At 49.0% G+C, this 17,500-nt stretch overlaps 1 protein-coding gene across 1 annotated transcript in view; it reads left to right on the top strand.

The window, feature by feature from the left end:
- LOC121562768 (transmembrane anterior posterior transformation protein 1 homolog) overlaps positions 1-10,266 on the top strand; it is a gene marked incomplete at its 3' end in the record, with an annotated part of 42,693 nt that extends 32,427 nt beyond the window's left edge. Inside the window, 4 exon segments of the mRNA XM_045219712.1 lie at positions 4,188-4,268; positions 6,361-6,470; positions 10,036-10,095; positions 10,198-10,266. Of these exon segments, the coding sequence (XP_045075647.1) occupies positions 4,188-4,268; positions 6,361-6,470; positions 10,036-10,095; positions 10,198-10,266 (320 nt within the window).
- Positions 10,267-17,500: the final 7,234 nt, after the last annotated feature.

Genomic DNA, 17,500 nt, shown 5'->3' with positions numbered 1-17,500 from the left:
CTAACCCCTGGCCTCTCTAACCCCTGGCCTCTCTAACCCCTGGCCTCTCTAACCTCTCTAACCCCTGGCCTCTCTACCCCCTGGCCTCTCTAACCCCTGGCCTCTCTAACCCCTGGCCTCTCTAACCCCTGGCCTCTCTAACCCCTGGCCTCTCTAACCTCTCTAACCCCTGGCCTCTCTAACCCCTGGCCTCTCTAACCCCTGACCTCTCTAACCCCTGGCCTCTCTAACCCCTGACCTCTCTAACCCCTGGCCTCTCTAACCCCTGGCCTCTCTAACCCCTGGCCTCTCTAACCCCTGTCCTCTCTAACCTCTGGCCTCTCTAACCCCTGGCCTCTCTAACCCCTGGCCTCTCTAACCCCTGTCCTCTCTAACCTCTGGCCTCTCTAACCCCTGGCCTCTCTAACCCCTGGCCTCTCTAACCCCTGGCCTCTCTAACCCCTGGCCTCTCTAACCCCTGGCCTCTCTAACCTCTCTAACCCCTGGCCTCTCTAACCCCTGGCCTCTCTAACACCTGGCCTCTCTAACCCCTGGCCTCTCTAACCCCTCTAACCTCTGGCCTCTCTAACCCCTGGCCTCTCTAACCCCTGGCCTCTCTAACCCCTGGCCTCTCTAACCCCTGGCCTCTCTAACCCCTGGCCTCTCTAACCCCTGGCCTCTCTAACCCCTGGCCTCTCTAACCCCTGGCCTCTCTAACCTCTCTAACCCCTGGCCTCTCTAACCCCTGGCCTCTCTAACCCCTGGCCTCTCTAACCCCTGGCCTCTCTAACCTCTGGCCTCTCTAACCCCTGGCCTCTCTAACCCCTGGCCTCTCTAACCCCTGGCCTCTCTAACCCCTGGCCTCTCTAACCCCTGGCCTCTCTAACCCCTGGCCTCTCTAACCCCTGGCCTCTCTAACCCCTGGCCTCTCTAACCCCTGGCCTCTCTAACCCCTGGCCTCTCTAACCCCTGGCCTCTCTAACCTCTCTAACCCCTGGCCTCTCTAACCCCTGTCCTCTCTAACCCCTGGCCTCTCTAACCCCTGGCCTCTCTAACCCCTGACCTCTCTAACCCCTGGCCTCTCTAACCCCTGGCCTCTCTAACCCCTGGCCTCTCTAACCTCTCTAACCCCTGGCCTCTCTAACCCCTGGCCTCTCTAACCCCCTGGCCTCTCTAACCCCTGGCCTCTCTAACCCCTGGCCTCTCTAACCCCTGGCCTCTCTAACCCCTGGCCTCTCTAACCCCTGTCCTCTCTAACCCCTGGCCTCTCTAACCCCTGGCCTCTCTAACCTCTTTAACCCCTGGCCTCTCTAACCCCTGTCCTCTCTAACCCCTGGCCTCTCTAACCCCTGTCCTCTCTAACCCCTGGCCTCTCTAACCCCTGGCCTCTCTAACCCCTGGCCTCTCTAACCTCTCTAACCCCTGGCCTCTCTAACCCCTGGCCTCTCTAACCCCTGGCCTCTCTAACCCCTGGCCTCTCTAATCCCTGGCCTCTCTAACCCCTGGCCTCTCTAACCCCTGGCCTCTCTAACCCCTGGCCTCTCTAACCTCTCTAACCCCTGGCCTCTCTAACCCCTGGCCTCTCTAACCTCTCTAACCCCTGGCCTCTCTAACCCCTGGCCTCTCTAACCCCTGGCCTCTCTAACCTCTCTAACCCCTGGCCTCTCTAACCCCTCTAACCCCTGGCCTCTCTAACCCCTGGCCTCTCTAACCCCTGGCCTCTCTAACCCCTGGCCTCTCTAACCCCTGGCCTCTCTAACCTCTCTAACCCCTGGCCTCTCTAACCCCTGGCCTCTCTAACCCCTCTAACCCCTGACCTCTCTAACCCCTGGCCTCTCTAACCCCTGGCCTCTCTAACCCCTGGCCTCTCTAACCCCTGGCCTCTCTAACCCCTGGCCTCTCTAACCTCTCTAACCCCTGGCCTCTCTAACCCCTGGCCTCTCTAACCTCTCTAACCCCTGGCCTCTCTAACCCCTGGCCTCTCTAACCTCTCTAACCCCTGGCCTCTCTAACCTCTCTAACTCCTGGCCTCTCTAACCTCTCTAACCCCTGGCCTCTCTAACCCCTGGCCTCTCTAACCCCTGGCCTCTCTAACCCCTGGCCTCTCTAACCCCTGGCCTCTCTAACCCCTGTCCTCTCTAACCCCTGGCCTCTCTAACCTCTCTAACCCCTGGCCTCTCTAACCCCTGGCCTCTCTAACCCCTGTCCTCTCTAACCCCTGGCCTCTCTAACCTCTCTAACCCCTGGCCTCTCTAACCCCTGGCCTCTCTAACCCCTGGCCTCTCTAACCCCTGACCTCTCTAACCCCTGGCCTCTCTAACCTCTCTAACCCCTGGCCTCTCTAACCCCTGGCCTCTCTAGCCCCTGGCCTCTCTAACCCCTCTAACCCCTGACCTCTCTAACCCCTGGCCTCTCTAACCCCTGGCCTCTCTAACCCCTGGCCTCTCTAACCCCTGGCCTCTCTAACCCCTGGCCTCTCTAACCTCTCTAACCCCTGGCCTCTCTAACCCCTGGCCTCTCTAACCTCTCTAACCCCTGGCCTCTCTAACCCCTGGCCTCTCTAACCTCTCTAACCCCTGTCCTCTCTAACCCCTGTCCTCTCTAACCCCTGGCCTCTCTAACCTCTCTAACCCCTGGCCTCTCTAACCTCTCTAACCCCTGGCCTCTCTAAACCCTGGCCTCTCTAACCCCTGGCCTCTCTAACCTCTCTAACCCCTGGCCTCTCTAACCCCTGGCCTCTCTAACCCCTGTCCTCTCTAACCCCTGGCCTCTCTAACCTCTCTAACCCCTGGCCTCTCTAACCCCTGGCCTCTCTAACCCCTGGCCTCTCTAACCCCTGACCTCTCTAACCCCTGGCCTCTCTAACCTCTCTAACCCCTGGCCTCTCTAACCCCTGGCCTCTCTAACCCCTGGCCTCTCTAACCCCTGGCCTCTCTAACCCCTGGCCTCTCTAACCCCTGGCCTCTCTAACCCCTGGCCTCTCTAACCTCTCTAACCCCTGGCCTCTCTAACCCCTGGCCTCTCTAACCCCTGGCCTCTCTAACCCCTGGCCTCTCTAACCTCTCTAACCCCTGGCCTCTTTACCCCCTGGCCTCTCTAACCCCTGGCCTCTCTAACCCCTGGCCTCTCTAACCCCTGGCCTCTCTAACCCCTGGCCTCTCTAACCCCTGGCCTCTCTAACCCCTGGCCTCTCTAACCCCTGGCCTCTCTAACCTCTCTAACCCCTGGCCTCTCTAACCCCTGGCCTCTCTAACCCCTGGCCTCTCTAACCCCTCTAACCCCTGGCCTCTCTAACCCCTGGCCTCTCTAACCTCTGGCCTCTCTAACCCCTGGCCTCTCTAACCCCTGGCCTCTCTAACCCCTGGCCTCTCTAACCCCTGGCCTCTCTAACTCCTGGCCTCTCTAACCTCTGGCCTCTCTAACCCCTGGCCTCTCTAACCTCTGGCCTCTCTAACCCCTGGCCTCTCTAACCCCTGGCCTCTCTAACCCCTGGCCTCTCTAACCCCTGGCCTCTCTAACCCCCTGGCCTCTCTAACCCCTGGCCTCTCTAACCCCTGGCCTCTCTAACCCCTGGCCTCTCTAACCCCTGGCCTCTCTAACCCCTGGCCTCTCTAACCCCTGGCCTCTCTAACCTTGGCCTCTCTAACCCCTGGCCTCTCTAATCCCTCTAACCCCTGACCTCTCTAACCCCTGGCCTCTCTAACCCCTGACCTCTCTAACCCCTGGCCTCTCTAACCCCTGGCCTCTCTAACCCCTGGCCTCTCTAACCCCTGGCCTCTCTAACCCCTGGCCTCTCTAACCCCTGGCCTCTCTAACCTTGGCCTCTCTAACCCCTGGCCTCTCTAATCCCTCTAACCCCTGGCCTCTCTAACCCCTGGCCTCTCTAACCCCTGGCCTCTCTAACCTTGGCCTCTCTAACCCCTGGCCTCTCTAATCCCTCTAACCCCTGGCCTCTCTAACCCCTGACCTCTCTAACCCCTGGTGGTCATATTCTGCCATTAAAACATTTTTATTCCATCTGGATTGTTATTGAGGTAAATATAACAGTAATCCTGCTCTTCTCCTCTCTCTCTCTCTCTCTCTCTCTCTCCCCTCCTCTCCTCTCTCTCTCTCTCTCTCTCTCTCCCCTCCTCCCCCTCTCTCTCTCTCCCCTCCTCTCTCTCTCCCCTCCTCTTTCTCCCCTCCTCCCCCTCTCTCTCTCTCCACAGATATAAAGGAGCGGTTCACTAACTATGTTCTGTTACTCATTGTCTGTCTACGAAACATGGAGCAGTTCTCCTGGAACCCTGGTAACTACTGTCTGTCTGTCTGTCTGTCTGTCTGTCTGTCTGCCTGTCTGTCTGCCTGTCTGCCTGTCTGTCTGCCTGTCTGCCTGTCTGTCTGCCTGTCTGCCTGTCTGTCTGCCTGTCTGTCTGTTTGAGCCCTGCTCAAACACACCAGAGTCCGCTTAACAAGGTCCTGTTGAAAGCTTATTTTTATTTTTTTACAATGTGCTGTGTTAGAGCAGGGCTGGAGCAAAAGCCTGCACACCTAGTATCTCTCATGGAGGATGGTTGGCCATCCTGCTCCTAGTATCTCTCCTGGACTCTCCTGGAGGAGGGTTGGCCATCCTGCACCCAGTATCTCCTGGAGGATGGTTGGCCATCCTGCACCCAGTATCTCTCCTGGAGGAGGCTTGGCCATCCTGCTCCTAGTATCTCTCCTGGACTGTCCTGGAGGAGGGTTGGCCATCCTGCACACCCAGTATCGCTCCTGGACTCTCCTGGAGGATGGTTGGCCATCCTGCACACCCATTATCTCTCCTGGAGGATGGTTGGCCATCCTGCACACCCAGTATCTCTCCTGGAGGACGGTTGGCCATCCTGCACATCCAGGATCTCTCCTGGAGGAGGGTTGGCCATCCTGCACACCCAGTATCGCTCCTGGACTCTCCTGGAGGATGGTTGGCCATCCTGCACACCCAGTATCACTCCTGGACTCTCCTGGAGGATGGTTGGCCATCCTGCACACCCAGTATCACTCCTGGACTCTCCTGGAGGATGGTTGGCCATCCTGCACACCCAGTATCGCTCCTGGACTCTCCTGGAGGATGGTTGGCCATCCTGCACACCCAGTATCACTCCTGGACTCTCCTGGAGGAGGGTTGGCCATCCTGCACACCCAGTATCGCTCCTGGACTCTCCTGGAGGATGGTTGGCCATCCTGCACACCCAGTATCACTCCTGGACTCTCCTGGAGGACGGTTGGCCATCCTGCACATCCAGTATCGCTCCTGGACTCTCCTGGAGGATGGTTGGCCATCCTGCACACCCAGTATCACTCCTGGACTCTCCTGGAGGACGGTTGGCCATCCTGCACACCCAGTATCGCTCCTGGACTCTCCTGGAGGATGGTTGGCCATCCTGCACACCCAGTATCACTCCTGGACTCTCCTGGAGGAGGGTTGGCCATCCTGCACACCCAGTATCGCTCCTGGACTCTCCTGGAGGATGGTTGGCCATCCTGCACACCCAGTATCACTCCTGGACTCTCTTGGAGGACGGTTGGCCATCCTGCACATCCAGTATCGCTCCTGGACTCTCCTGGAGGATGGTTGGCCATCCTGCACACCCAGTATCACTCCTGGACTCTCCTGGAGGACGGTTGGCCATCCTGCACACCCAGTATCGCTCCTGGACTCTCCTGGAGGATGGTTGGCCATCCTGCACACCCAATATCGCTCCTGGACTCTCCTGGAGGATGGTTGGCCATCCTGCAACATTACAATTACAACCAAATACTTTCTAAAATAATTTCCTCATTCAATGAACCAGAGATCAAATGGCTAAGGTGGGCGAGGTAGCTAACTAAGATGTTGATCTATTTCGAATGCTAAAATATTCAGCATAGGAGTTACTTGTCAATTAGGCTATTGTAATATATCATAATTACATGGCCAGTGTTGAATAGAGGAGAATCCTAGACCATTTTGTGCACTTTGGAGACGGTTTTACAAGCAGATTATGCAGCATTATGGACCCGTATCAGCTGGGTGTCTGTATTGATAATGTATCGATCAGTTATGTTATTGATTAGTGCTGTATTAATATAGTATTGATAATTTCCTGATCGGTTATTATGATTGATTAGTGTTGTATTGTTGATGTACTGATTTCATTATTGATTAGTGATGTATTGATAACGTACTGATCGGTTAATATGATTGATTAGTGTTGTATTGTTAATGTACTGATTTCATTATTGATTAGTGATGTATTGATAACATGCTGATCGGTTAATATGATTGATTAGTGTTGTATTGTTAATGTACTGATTTCATTATTGATTAGTGATGTATTGATAACATACTGATCGGTTAATATTATTGATTTTTAATGACAGATCACCTGTGGGTGCTGTTTCCTGACGTCGTCATGGTGATAGCATCTGAGGTTACCGTGGATGTCGTCAAGCACGCCTTCATCACCAAGTTTAACGACATCACTGCAGACGTAAGAGAGGGTGTGTGTTTGTGTGTGTCTCTTGGGGTATGTAGGAAAACAGCCTGAAATAAAGCTGATATTCTGTGCTGTCTCCTGATATGAAACATTTGATCTCAAATCCAAAATGGTGGAGTAAAGAGCCCAGCTGAAAGAAATGCAGCTTTACTGTCCAGATACATCCAAAATGGTGGAGTAAAGAGCCCAGCTGAAAGAAATGCAGCTTTACTGTCCAGATACATCCAAAATGGTGGAGTAAAGAGCCCAGCTGAAAGAAATGCAGCTTTACTGTCCAGATACATCCAAAATGGTGGAGTAAAGAGCCCAGCTGAAAGAAATGCAGCTTTACTGTCCAGATACATCCAAAATGGTGGAGGAAAGATCCCAGCTGAAAGAAATGCAGCTTTACTGTCCAGATACATCCAAAATGGTGGAGTAAAGAGCCCAGCTGAAAGAAATGCAGCTTTACTGTCCAGATACATCCAAAATGGTGGAGTAAAGAGCCCAGCTGAAAGAAATGCAGCTTTACTGTCCAGATACATCCAAAATGGTGGAGTAAAGAGCCCAGCTGAAAGAAATGCAGCTTTACTGTCCAGATACATCCAAAATGGTGGAGGAAAGATCCCAGCTGAAAGAAATGCAGCTTTACTGTACAGATACATCCAAAATGGTGGAGGAAAGAGCCCAGCTGAAAGAAATGCAGCTTTACTGTCCAGATACATCCAAAATGGTGGAGTAAAGAGCCCAGCTGAAAGAAATGCAGCTTTACTGTCCAGATACATCCAAAATGGTGGAGTAAAGAGCCCAGCTGAAAGAAATGCAGCTTTACTGTCCAGATACAATGTTGTTGAGTGTCACTCTACAGATGAGGTCAAATATATTGGCACCTTTTGCATGATTCACTATTCCTTCTAAAATAAGTTGAAATTGAAAAAAAGTTTGGTTTCCTAACTGAAATTTTAGATTTTTCACTTCAAAGTAAAAATTAAATGACCTGGACTGAATTATTCCAAATAATTTGGTTGAAGGCAGGTGATTCTAATTTCCTGTGTAATTTATCTCACCTGAGGTAAGTTGCAGATGCTTACAACTACAGGGTATAAATAGACATTCAACCAGATTTGATTTGCTGGTGTTTACAGGGTGTAGATAGACATTCAACCAGTTTTGATTTGCTGGTGTTTACAGGGTATAAATAGACATTCAACCAGTTTTGATTTGCTGGTGTTTACAGGGTATAAATAGCCATTCAACCAGTTTTGATTTGCTGGTGTTTACAGGGTATAGACATTCAACCAGTTTTGATTTGCTGGTGTTTACAGGGTGTAGATAGACATTCAACCAGTTTTGATTTGCTGGTGTTTACAGGGTATAAATAGACATTCAACCAGTTTTGATTTGCTGGTGTTTACAGGGTATAAATAGACATTCAACCAGTTTTGATTTGCTGGTGTTTACAGGGTATAAATAGACATTCAACCAGTTTTGATTTGCTGGTGTTTACAGGGTGTAGATAGACATTCAACCAGTTTTGATTTGCTGGTGTTTACAGGGTATAAATAGCCATTCAACCAGTTTTGATTTGCTGGTGTTTACAGGGTATAAATAGACATTCAACCAGTTTTGATTTGCTGGTGTTTACAGGGTATAAATAGACATTAAACCAATTTTTTTTAAAACAGAACGTTGTGCTCCATCGACGTCATCAAGGGTGCCAATATATTAGAGTTTATCTATATACCACATCTAACTACTGTGCATTCGGAAAGTATTCAGACCCCTTCACTTTTTCCACATTTTGTTACGTTACAGCCTTATTCTAAAGTTGATTCAATAAAAAAAATTCCTCATCAATCTACACACAATACCCCATAATGACAAAGCGAAAACAGGTTTTTATAGATGTTAGGCAAATTTATTAAAAATAAAAACAGATACCTTATTTACATAAGTATTCAGACCCTTTGCTATGAGACTCGAAATTGAGCTCCGGTGCATCCTGTTTCCATTGATCATCCTTGAGATGTTTCTACAACTTGATTGGAGACCACCTGTCGTAAATTCAATTGATTGGACATGATTTGGAAAGGCACACACCTGTCTATATAAGGTCCCACAGTTGATAGTGCATGTCAGAGCAAACACCAAGCCATGAGGTCGAAGGAATTGTCCGTAGAGCTCCGAGACAGGATTGTGTCGAGGCACAGATCTGGGGAAGGGTACCAAAAAATGTCTGCAGTATTGAAGGTCCCCAAGAACACAGCGGCCTCCGTCATTCTTAAATGGAAGACGTTTGGAACCACCAAGACTCTTCCTAGAGCTGGCCGCCCGGCCAAACTGAGCAATCGGGGGAGAAGGGCCTTGATCAGGGAGGTGACCAAGAACCTGATGGTCACTCTGACAGAGCTCCAGAGTTCCTCTGTGGCGATGGGAGAACCTTCCAGAAGGACAACCATCTCTGCAGCACTCCAGCAATCAGGCCTTTATGGTAGAGTGGCCAGACGGAAGCCACTCCTCAGTAAAAGGCACATGACACCACGCTTGGAGTTTGCCAAAAGGCACCTAAAGACTCTCAGACCATGATAAACAAGATTCTCTGGTCTGATGAAACCAAGATTGAACTCTTTGGCCTGTATTTACATTTACATTTACGTCATTTAGCAGACGCCCTTATCCAGAGCGACTTACAAATAGGTGCATTCACCTTATAGCCAGTGGGATAACCACTTTACAATGTTTTTTTGTTTTGTTTTTTTTGTGGGGGGGGGGGGTTGGGGTAAGGGGGGATGCCAAGCATGTATGCCAAGCATCACGTCTGGAGGAAACCTGGCACCATCCCTACGGTGAAGCATGGTGGTGGCAGCATCATGCTGTGGGGATGTTTATCAGCGACAGGGACTGGGAGACTAGTCAGGATCGAGGGACAGAGAGATCCTTGATGAAAACCTGCTCCAGAGCGCTCAGGACCTCAGACTGGGGCGAAGGTTCACCTTCCAACAGGACATTGACCCTAAGCATACAGCCAAGAGAACACAGGAGTGGCTTCGGGACAAGTCTCTGAACGTCCTTGAGTGGCCCAGCCAGAGCCCGGACTTGAACCCGATCGAACATCTCTGGAGAGACCTGAAAATAGCTATGCAGTGATGCTCCACATCCAACCTGACAGCGCTTGAGAGGATCTGCAGAGAAGAATGGGAGAAACTCCCCAAATACAGGTGTGCCAAGCTTGTAGCGTCATACCCAAGAAGACACAAGGCTGTAATCGCTGCCAAAGGTGCTTCAACAAAGTACTGCGTAAAGGGTCTGAATACTTATGTAAAATGTGATATTTCAGTTTGTCGTCATGGGGAATTGTGTGTAGATTGATGAGGGGGGGAACAATCAATTTTAGAATAAGGCTGTAACGTAACAAAATGTTGCAAAAGTCAAGGGGTCTGAATACTTTCCGAATGCACTGTATGTCATCAAGGGTGCCAATATATTAGAGTTAATCTGTATGAAACATCTAACTATGTCATCAAGGGGTGCCAATATATATTAGAGTTAATCTGTATGAAACATCTAACTATGTCATCAGGTGTACGGAGAGTACCGAGCCAGCCTGGCCTTCGACCTCGTCAGCAGCAGACAGAAAAACGTGAGCTTTAAAAATGTATCTTGATGATGAATAGATTGTGTTGATTGGTTGATTAGTTGTTATTGACGGAGTCATTATTATTATAATGGTGTTGCTTACCAGGCCTATACAGACTACAGCGACGCAGTCTCCAGGAGAATGGGCTTCATACCACTGCCTTTAGCACTGCTGGTAAGAGACTGACTGGGTGTGTGTGTGTGTGTGTGTGTGTGTGTGTGTGTGTGTGTGTCTGTGTGTGTGTGTGTGTGTGTGTGTGTCTGTCTCTGTGTGTGTGTCTCTGTGTGTGTCTGTCTCTCTCTGTGTGTGTGTGTGTGTGTGTGTGTGTGTGTGTGTGTGTGTGTGTGTGTGTGTGTGTGCAGACCTGGGTTCAAGTAATATTTCAGGTATTTAAATTACTTTTCAATTCATTTCAAAATAAGTATTCAGATTACCTTTTTATTTGAAAAAATAAGTAGTTGAATATTGGAATGTATTTTGAAATACACTCGGAATATATTTAATCTGAAATACACTGGCTGTGTCCCAATACCCATACTGGTATCGTAAATAGTAGGCCGTTTGAGTATGCGAAAATAGAACGAATTTCGAAAAATCGAGTGTACTTTAAATGCCAGGATGTCATCCTCATTTCAGCTTCTCATCTAGTAGAATTCACTGAACACTATTGAGGAAGAGAATGGTCTTTATCTAGTAGAATTCACTGAACACTATTGAGGAAGAGAATGGTCTTTATCTAGTAGAATTCACTGAACACTATTGAGGAAGAGAATGGTCTTTATCTAGTAGAATTCACTGAACGCTATTGAGGAAGAGAACGGTCTTTATCTAGTAGAATTCACTGAACACTATTGAGGAAGAGAATGGTCTTTATCTAGTAGAATTCACTGAACACTATTGAGGAAGAGAACGGTCTTTATCTAGTAGAATTCACTGAACACTATTGAGGAAGAGAATGGTCTTTATCTAGTAGAATTCACTGAACACTATTGAGGAAGAGAACGGTCTTTATCTAGTAGAATTCACTGAACACTATTGAGGAAGAGAACGGTCTTTATCTAGTAGAATTCACTGAACACTATTGAGGAAGAGAATGATCTTTATCTAGTAGAATTCACTGAACACTTGAGGAAGCAGGATGTTGATATTTGTTGCTTACTGCATACATTTCTACTAAACAGTACTTTCTAAATAGTATGTAGTATGATGAGTACACAGTATGTAGTTTTAGTAGGTAAGACAGATTCAGACACGGCCTCTGACTCAAATACACTCCCATGTATTTGAAATAAGTGTTTGAAAAAACTTAAAAATACTATTGCTAGACTATTTGGATTTTTCAAATAACCATTCAAATACTCAAATAAAAGTACTTGTTTTGGGCTGTGGATTTGAAAATTCTCAAATGGAAAGAAACAAGTATTTAAATAACCAATACTCACTGTGGGAGGGGGGCAGGTCAATACTCACTGTGGGAGGGGGACAGGTCAATACTCACTGTGGGAGGGGGACAGGTCAATACTCACTGTGGGAGGGGGACAGGTCAATACTCACTGTGGGAGGGGGGCAGGTCAATACTCACTGTGGGAGGGGGGACAGGTCAATACTCACTGTGGGAGGGGGACAGGTCAATACTCACTGTGGGAGGGGGACAGGTCAATACTCACTGTGGGAGGGGGGACAGGTCAATACTCACTGTGGGAGGGGGACAGGTCAATACTCACTGTGGGAGGGGGACAGGTCAATACTCACTGTGGGAGGGGGACAGGTCAATACTCACTGTGGGAGGGGGACAGGTCAATACTCACTGTGGGAGGGGGACAGGTCAATCAATACTCACTGTGGGAGGGGGACAGGTCAATACTCACTGTGGGAGGGGGACAGGTCAATACTCACTGTGGGAGGGGGACAGGTCAATACTCACTGTGGGAGGGGGACAGGTCAGTACTCACTGTGGGAGGGGGACAGGTCAATACTCACTGTGGGAGGGGGGACAGGTCAATACTCACTGTGGGAGGGGGACAGGTCAATACTCACTGTGGGAGGGGGACAGGTCAATACTCACTGTGGGAGGGGGACAGGTCAATCAATACTCACTGTGGGAGGGGGACAGGTCAATCAATACTCACTGTGGAAGGGGGACAGGTCAATACTCACTGTGGGAGGGGGACAGGTCAATACTCACTGTGGGAGGGGGACAGGTCAATACTCACTGTGGGAGGGGGACAGGTCAATACTCACTGTGGGAGGGGGCAGGTCAATACTCACTGTGGGAGGGGGACAGGTCAATACTCACTGTGGGAGGGGGACAGGTCAATACTCACTGTGGGAGGGGGACAGGTCAATACTCACTGTGGGAGGGGGACAGGTCAATACTCACTGTGGGAGGGGGACAGGTCAATACTCACTGTGGGAGGGGGACAGGTCAATCAATACTCACTGTGGGAGGGGGACAGGTCAATCAATACTCACTGTGGGAGGGGGGACAGGTCAATCAATACTCACTGTGGGAGGGGGACAGGTCAATCAATACTCACTGTGGGAGGGGGACAGGTCAATCAATACTCACTGTGGGAGGGGGACAGGTCAATCAATACTCACTGTGGGAGGGGGACAGGTCAATACTCACTGTGGGAGGGGGACAGGTCAATACTCACTGTGGGAGGGGGACAGGTCAATACTCACTGTGGGAGGGGGACAGGTCAATACTCACTGTGGGAGGGGGACAGGTCAATACTCACTGGGAGGGGGGACAGGTCAATACTCACTGTGGGAGGGGGACAGGTCAATACTCACTGGGAGGGGGACAGGTCAATACTCACTGTGGGAGGGGGACAGGTCAATACTCACTGTGGGAGGGGGACATGTCAATACTCACTGTGGGAGGGGGACAGGTCAATACTCACTGTGGGAGGGGGACAGGTCAATACTCATTGTGGGGAGGGGGACAGGTCAATACTCACTGTGGGAGGGGGACAGGTCAATACTCACTGTGGGAGGGGGACAGGTCAATACTCACTGTGGGAGGGGGACAGGTCAATACTCACTGTGGGAGGGGGACAGGTCAATACTCACTGTGGGAGGGGGACAGGTCAATACTCACTGTGGGAGGGGGACAGGTCAATACTCACTGTGGGAGGGGGACAGGTCAATCAATACTCACTGTGGGAGGGGGACAGGTCAATACTCACTGTGGGAGGGGGACAGGTCAATACTCACTGTGGGAGGGGGACAGGTCAAAACTCACTGTGGGAGGGGGACAGGTCAATACTCACTGTGGGAGGGGGACCGGCCAATACTCACTATGGGAGGGGGACAGGTCAATACTCACTGTGGGAGGGGGACAGGTCAATACTCACTGTGGGAGGGGGACAGGTCAATACTCACTGTGGGAGGGGGACAGGTCAATCAATACTCACTGTGGGAGGGGGACAGGTCAATACTCACTGTGGGAGGGGGACAGGTCAATCAATACTCACTGTGGGAGGGGGACAGGTCAATACTCACTGTGGGAGGGGGACAGGTCAATACTCACGGGGGGGGACAGGTCAATACACACTGTGGGAGGGGGACAGGTCAATACTCACTGTGGGAGGGGGACAGGTCAATACTCACTGGGAGGGGGGACAGGTCAATACTCACTGTGGGAGGGGACAGGTCAATACTCACTGGGAGGGGACAGGTCAATACTCACTGTGGGAGGGGGACAGGTCAATACTCACTGTGGGAGGGGGACATGTCAATACTCACTGTGGGAGGGGGACAGGTCAATACTCACTGTGGGAGGGGGACAGGTCAATACTCACTGTGGGAGGGGGACAGGTCAATACTCACTGTGGGAGGGGGACAGGTCAATACTCACTGTGGGAGGGGGACAGGTCAATACTCATTGTGGGGGGGGGGGACAGGTCAATACTCACTGTGGGAGGGGGACAGGTCAATACTCACTGTGGGAGGGGGACAGGTCAATACTCACTGTGGGAGGGGGACAGGTCAATACTCACTGTGGGAGGGGGACAGGTCAATACTCACTGTGGGAGGGGGACAGGTCAATCAATACTCACTGTGGGAGGGGGACAGGTCAATACTCACTGTGGGAGGGGGACAGGTCAATACTCACTGTGGGAGGGGGACAGGTCAATACTCACTGTGGGAGGGGGACAGGTCAAAACTCACTGTGGGAGGGGGACAGGTCAATACTCACTGTGGGAGGGGGACAGGCCAATACTCACTATGGGAGGGGGACAGGTCAATACTCACTGTGGGAGGGGGACAGGTCAATACTCACTGTGGGAGGGGGACAGGTCAATACTCACTGTGGGAGGGGGACAGGTCAATCAATACTCACTGGGAGGGGGACAGGTCAATACTCACTGTGGGAGGGGGACAGGTCAATCAATACTCACTGTGGGAGGGGGACAGGTCAATACTCACTGTGGGAGGGGGACAGGTCAATACTCACTGGGAGGGGGACAGGTCAATACTCACTGTGGGAGGGGGACAGGTCAATCAATACTCACTGTGGGAGGGGGACAGGTCAATCAATACTCACTGTGGGAGGGGGACAGGTCAATACTCACTGTGGGAGGGGGACAGGTCAATACTCACGGGGGGGGACAGGTCAATACACACTGTGGGAGGGGGACAGGTCAATACTCACTGTGGGAGGGGGGGGAACAGGTCAATACTCACTGTGGGAGGGGGACAGGTCAATACTCACTGTGGGAGGGGGGGGAACAGGTCAATACTCACTGTGGGAGGGGGACAGGTCAATACTCACTGTGGGAGGGGGACAGGTCAATACTCACTGTGGGAGGGGGACAGGTCAATACTCACGGGGGGACAGGTCAATACTCACTGTGGGAGGGGGACAGGTCAATACTCACTGTGGGAGGGGGACAGGTCAATCAATACTCACTGTGGGAGGGGGACAGGTCAATACTCACTGTGGGAGGGGGACAGGTCAATCAATACTCACTGTGGGAGGGGGACAGGTCAATACTCACTGTGGGAGGGGGACAGGTCAATACTCACATGCACATGTATTTTAGATGGGGGGGAACAGGTTTATTATTGATTTGTGGGAACAGGTTTATTATTGATTTGGCTGATATTGGTGTATTTTAGATGGGGGGAACAGGTTTATTATTGATTTGTGGGAACAGGTTTATTATTGATTTGGCTGATATTGGTGTATTTTAGATGGGGGAACAGGTTTATTATTGATTTGTGGGAACAGGTTTATTATTGATTTGGCTGATATTGGTGTATTTTAGATGGGGAACAGGTTTATTATTGATTTGGCTGATATTGGTGTATTTTAGATGGGGGAACAGGTTTATTATTGATTTGGCTGATATTGGTGTATTTTAGATGGGGACAGGTTTATTATTGATTTGGCTGATATTGGTGTATTTTAGATGGGGGAACAGGTTTATTATTGATTTGGCTGATATTGGTGTATTTTAGATGGGGGAACAGGTTTATTATTGATTTGGCTGATATTGGTGTATTTTAGATGGGGGGAACAGGTTTATTATTGATTTGGCTGATATTGGTGTATTTTAGATGGGGGGGAACAGGTTTATTATTGATTTGGCTGATATTGGTGTATTTTAGATGGGGAACAGGTTTATTATTGATTTGGCTGATATTGGTGTATTTTAGATGGGGGGAACAGGTTTATTATTGATTTGGCTGATATTGGTGTATTTTAGATGGGGTTTATTATTTGTGGGAACAGGTTTATTATTGATTTGGCTGATATTGGTGTATTTTAGATGGGGGGGTTTATGATTTGGGAACAGGTTTATTATTGATTTGGCTGATATTGGTGTATTTTAGATGGGGGAACAGGTTTATTATTGATTTGGCTGATATTGGTGTATTTTAGATGGGGGGAACAGGTTTATTATTGATTTGGCTGATATTGGTGTATTTTAGATGGGGGGAACAGGTTTATTATTGATTTGGCTGATATTGGTGTATTTTAGATGGGGGGAACAGGTTTATTATTGATTTGGCTGATATTGGTGTATTTTAGATGGGAGGGGGGAACAGGTTTATTATTGATTTGGCTGATATTGGTGTATTTTAGATGGGGGGAACAGGTTTATTATTGATTTGTGGGAACAGGTTTATTATTGATTTGGCTGATATTGGTGTATTTTAGATGGGGGGAACAGGTTTATTATTGATTTGGCTGATATTGGTGTATTTTAGATGGGGGGAACAGGTTTATTATTGATTTGTGGGAACAGGTTTATTATTGATTTGGCTGATATTGGTGTATTTTAGATGGGGGGGAACAGGTTTATTATTGATTTGTGGGAACAGGTTTATTATTGATTTGGCTGATATTGGTGTATTTTAGATGGGGGAACAGGTTTATTATTGATTTGGCTGATATTGGTGTATTTTAGATGGGGGGGAACAGGTTTATTATTGATTTGGCTGATATTGGTGTATTTTAGATGGGGGGGGAACAGGTTTATTATTGATTTGGCTGATATTGGTGTATTTTAGATGGGGGGGGGGAACAGGTTTATTATTGATTTGGCTGATATTGGTGTATTTTAGATGGGAGTGGGGAACAGGTTTATTATTGATTTGGCTGATATTGGTGTATTTTAGATGGGGAGGGGAACAGGTTTATTATTGATTTGTTATGGGAACAGGTTTATTATTGATTTGGCTGATATTGGTGTATTTTAGATGGGAGGGGGGAACAGGTTTATTATTGATTTGGCTGATATTGGTGTATTTTAGATGGGAGGGGGAACAGGTTTATTATTGATTTGGCTGATATTGTGTATTTTAGATGGGAGGAACAGGTTTATTATTGATTTGGCTGATATTGGTGTATTTTAGATGGGGGGGAACAGGTTTATTATTGATTTGGCTGATATTGGTGTATTTTAATGGGAGGGGGAACAGGTTTATTATTGATTTGGCTGATATTGGTGTATTTTAGATGGGAGGGGGAACAGGTTTATTATTGATTTGGCTGATATTGGTGTATTTTAGATGGGAGGGGGAACAGGTTTATTATTGATTTGGCTGATATTGGTGTATTTTAGATGGGAGGGGGAACAGGTTTATTATTGATTTGGCTGATATTGGTGTATTTTAGATGGGAGGGGGGAACAGGTTTATTATTGATTTGGCTGATATTGGTGTATTTTAGATGGGAGGGGGAACAGGTTTATTATTGATTTGGCTGATATTGGTGTATTTTAGATGGGAGGGGGGAACAGGTTTATTATTGATTTGGCTGATATTGGTGTATTTTAGATGGGAGGGGGAACAGGTTTATTATTGATTTGGCTGATATTGGTGTATTTTAGATGGGAGGGGGGGAACAGGTTTATTATTGATTTGGCTGATATTGGTGTATTTTAGATGGGAG

The sequence above is a fragment of the Coregonus clupeaformis genome, unplaced genomic scaffold (assembly GCF_020615455.1).
Source record: "Coregonus clupeaformis isolate EN_2021a unplaced genomic scaffold, ASM2061545v1 scaf2656, whole genome shotgun sequence".
Classification (NCBI taxonomy): domain Eukaryota; kingdom Metazoa; phylum Chordata; class Actinopteri; order Salmoniformes; family Salmonidae; genus Coregonus; species Coregonus clupeaformis.
The sequence above is the reverse complement of the archived record's forward strand: the minus strand, read 5'-3'. Positions and strand labels throughout refer to the sequence as shown.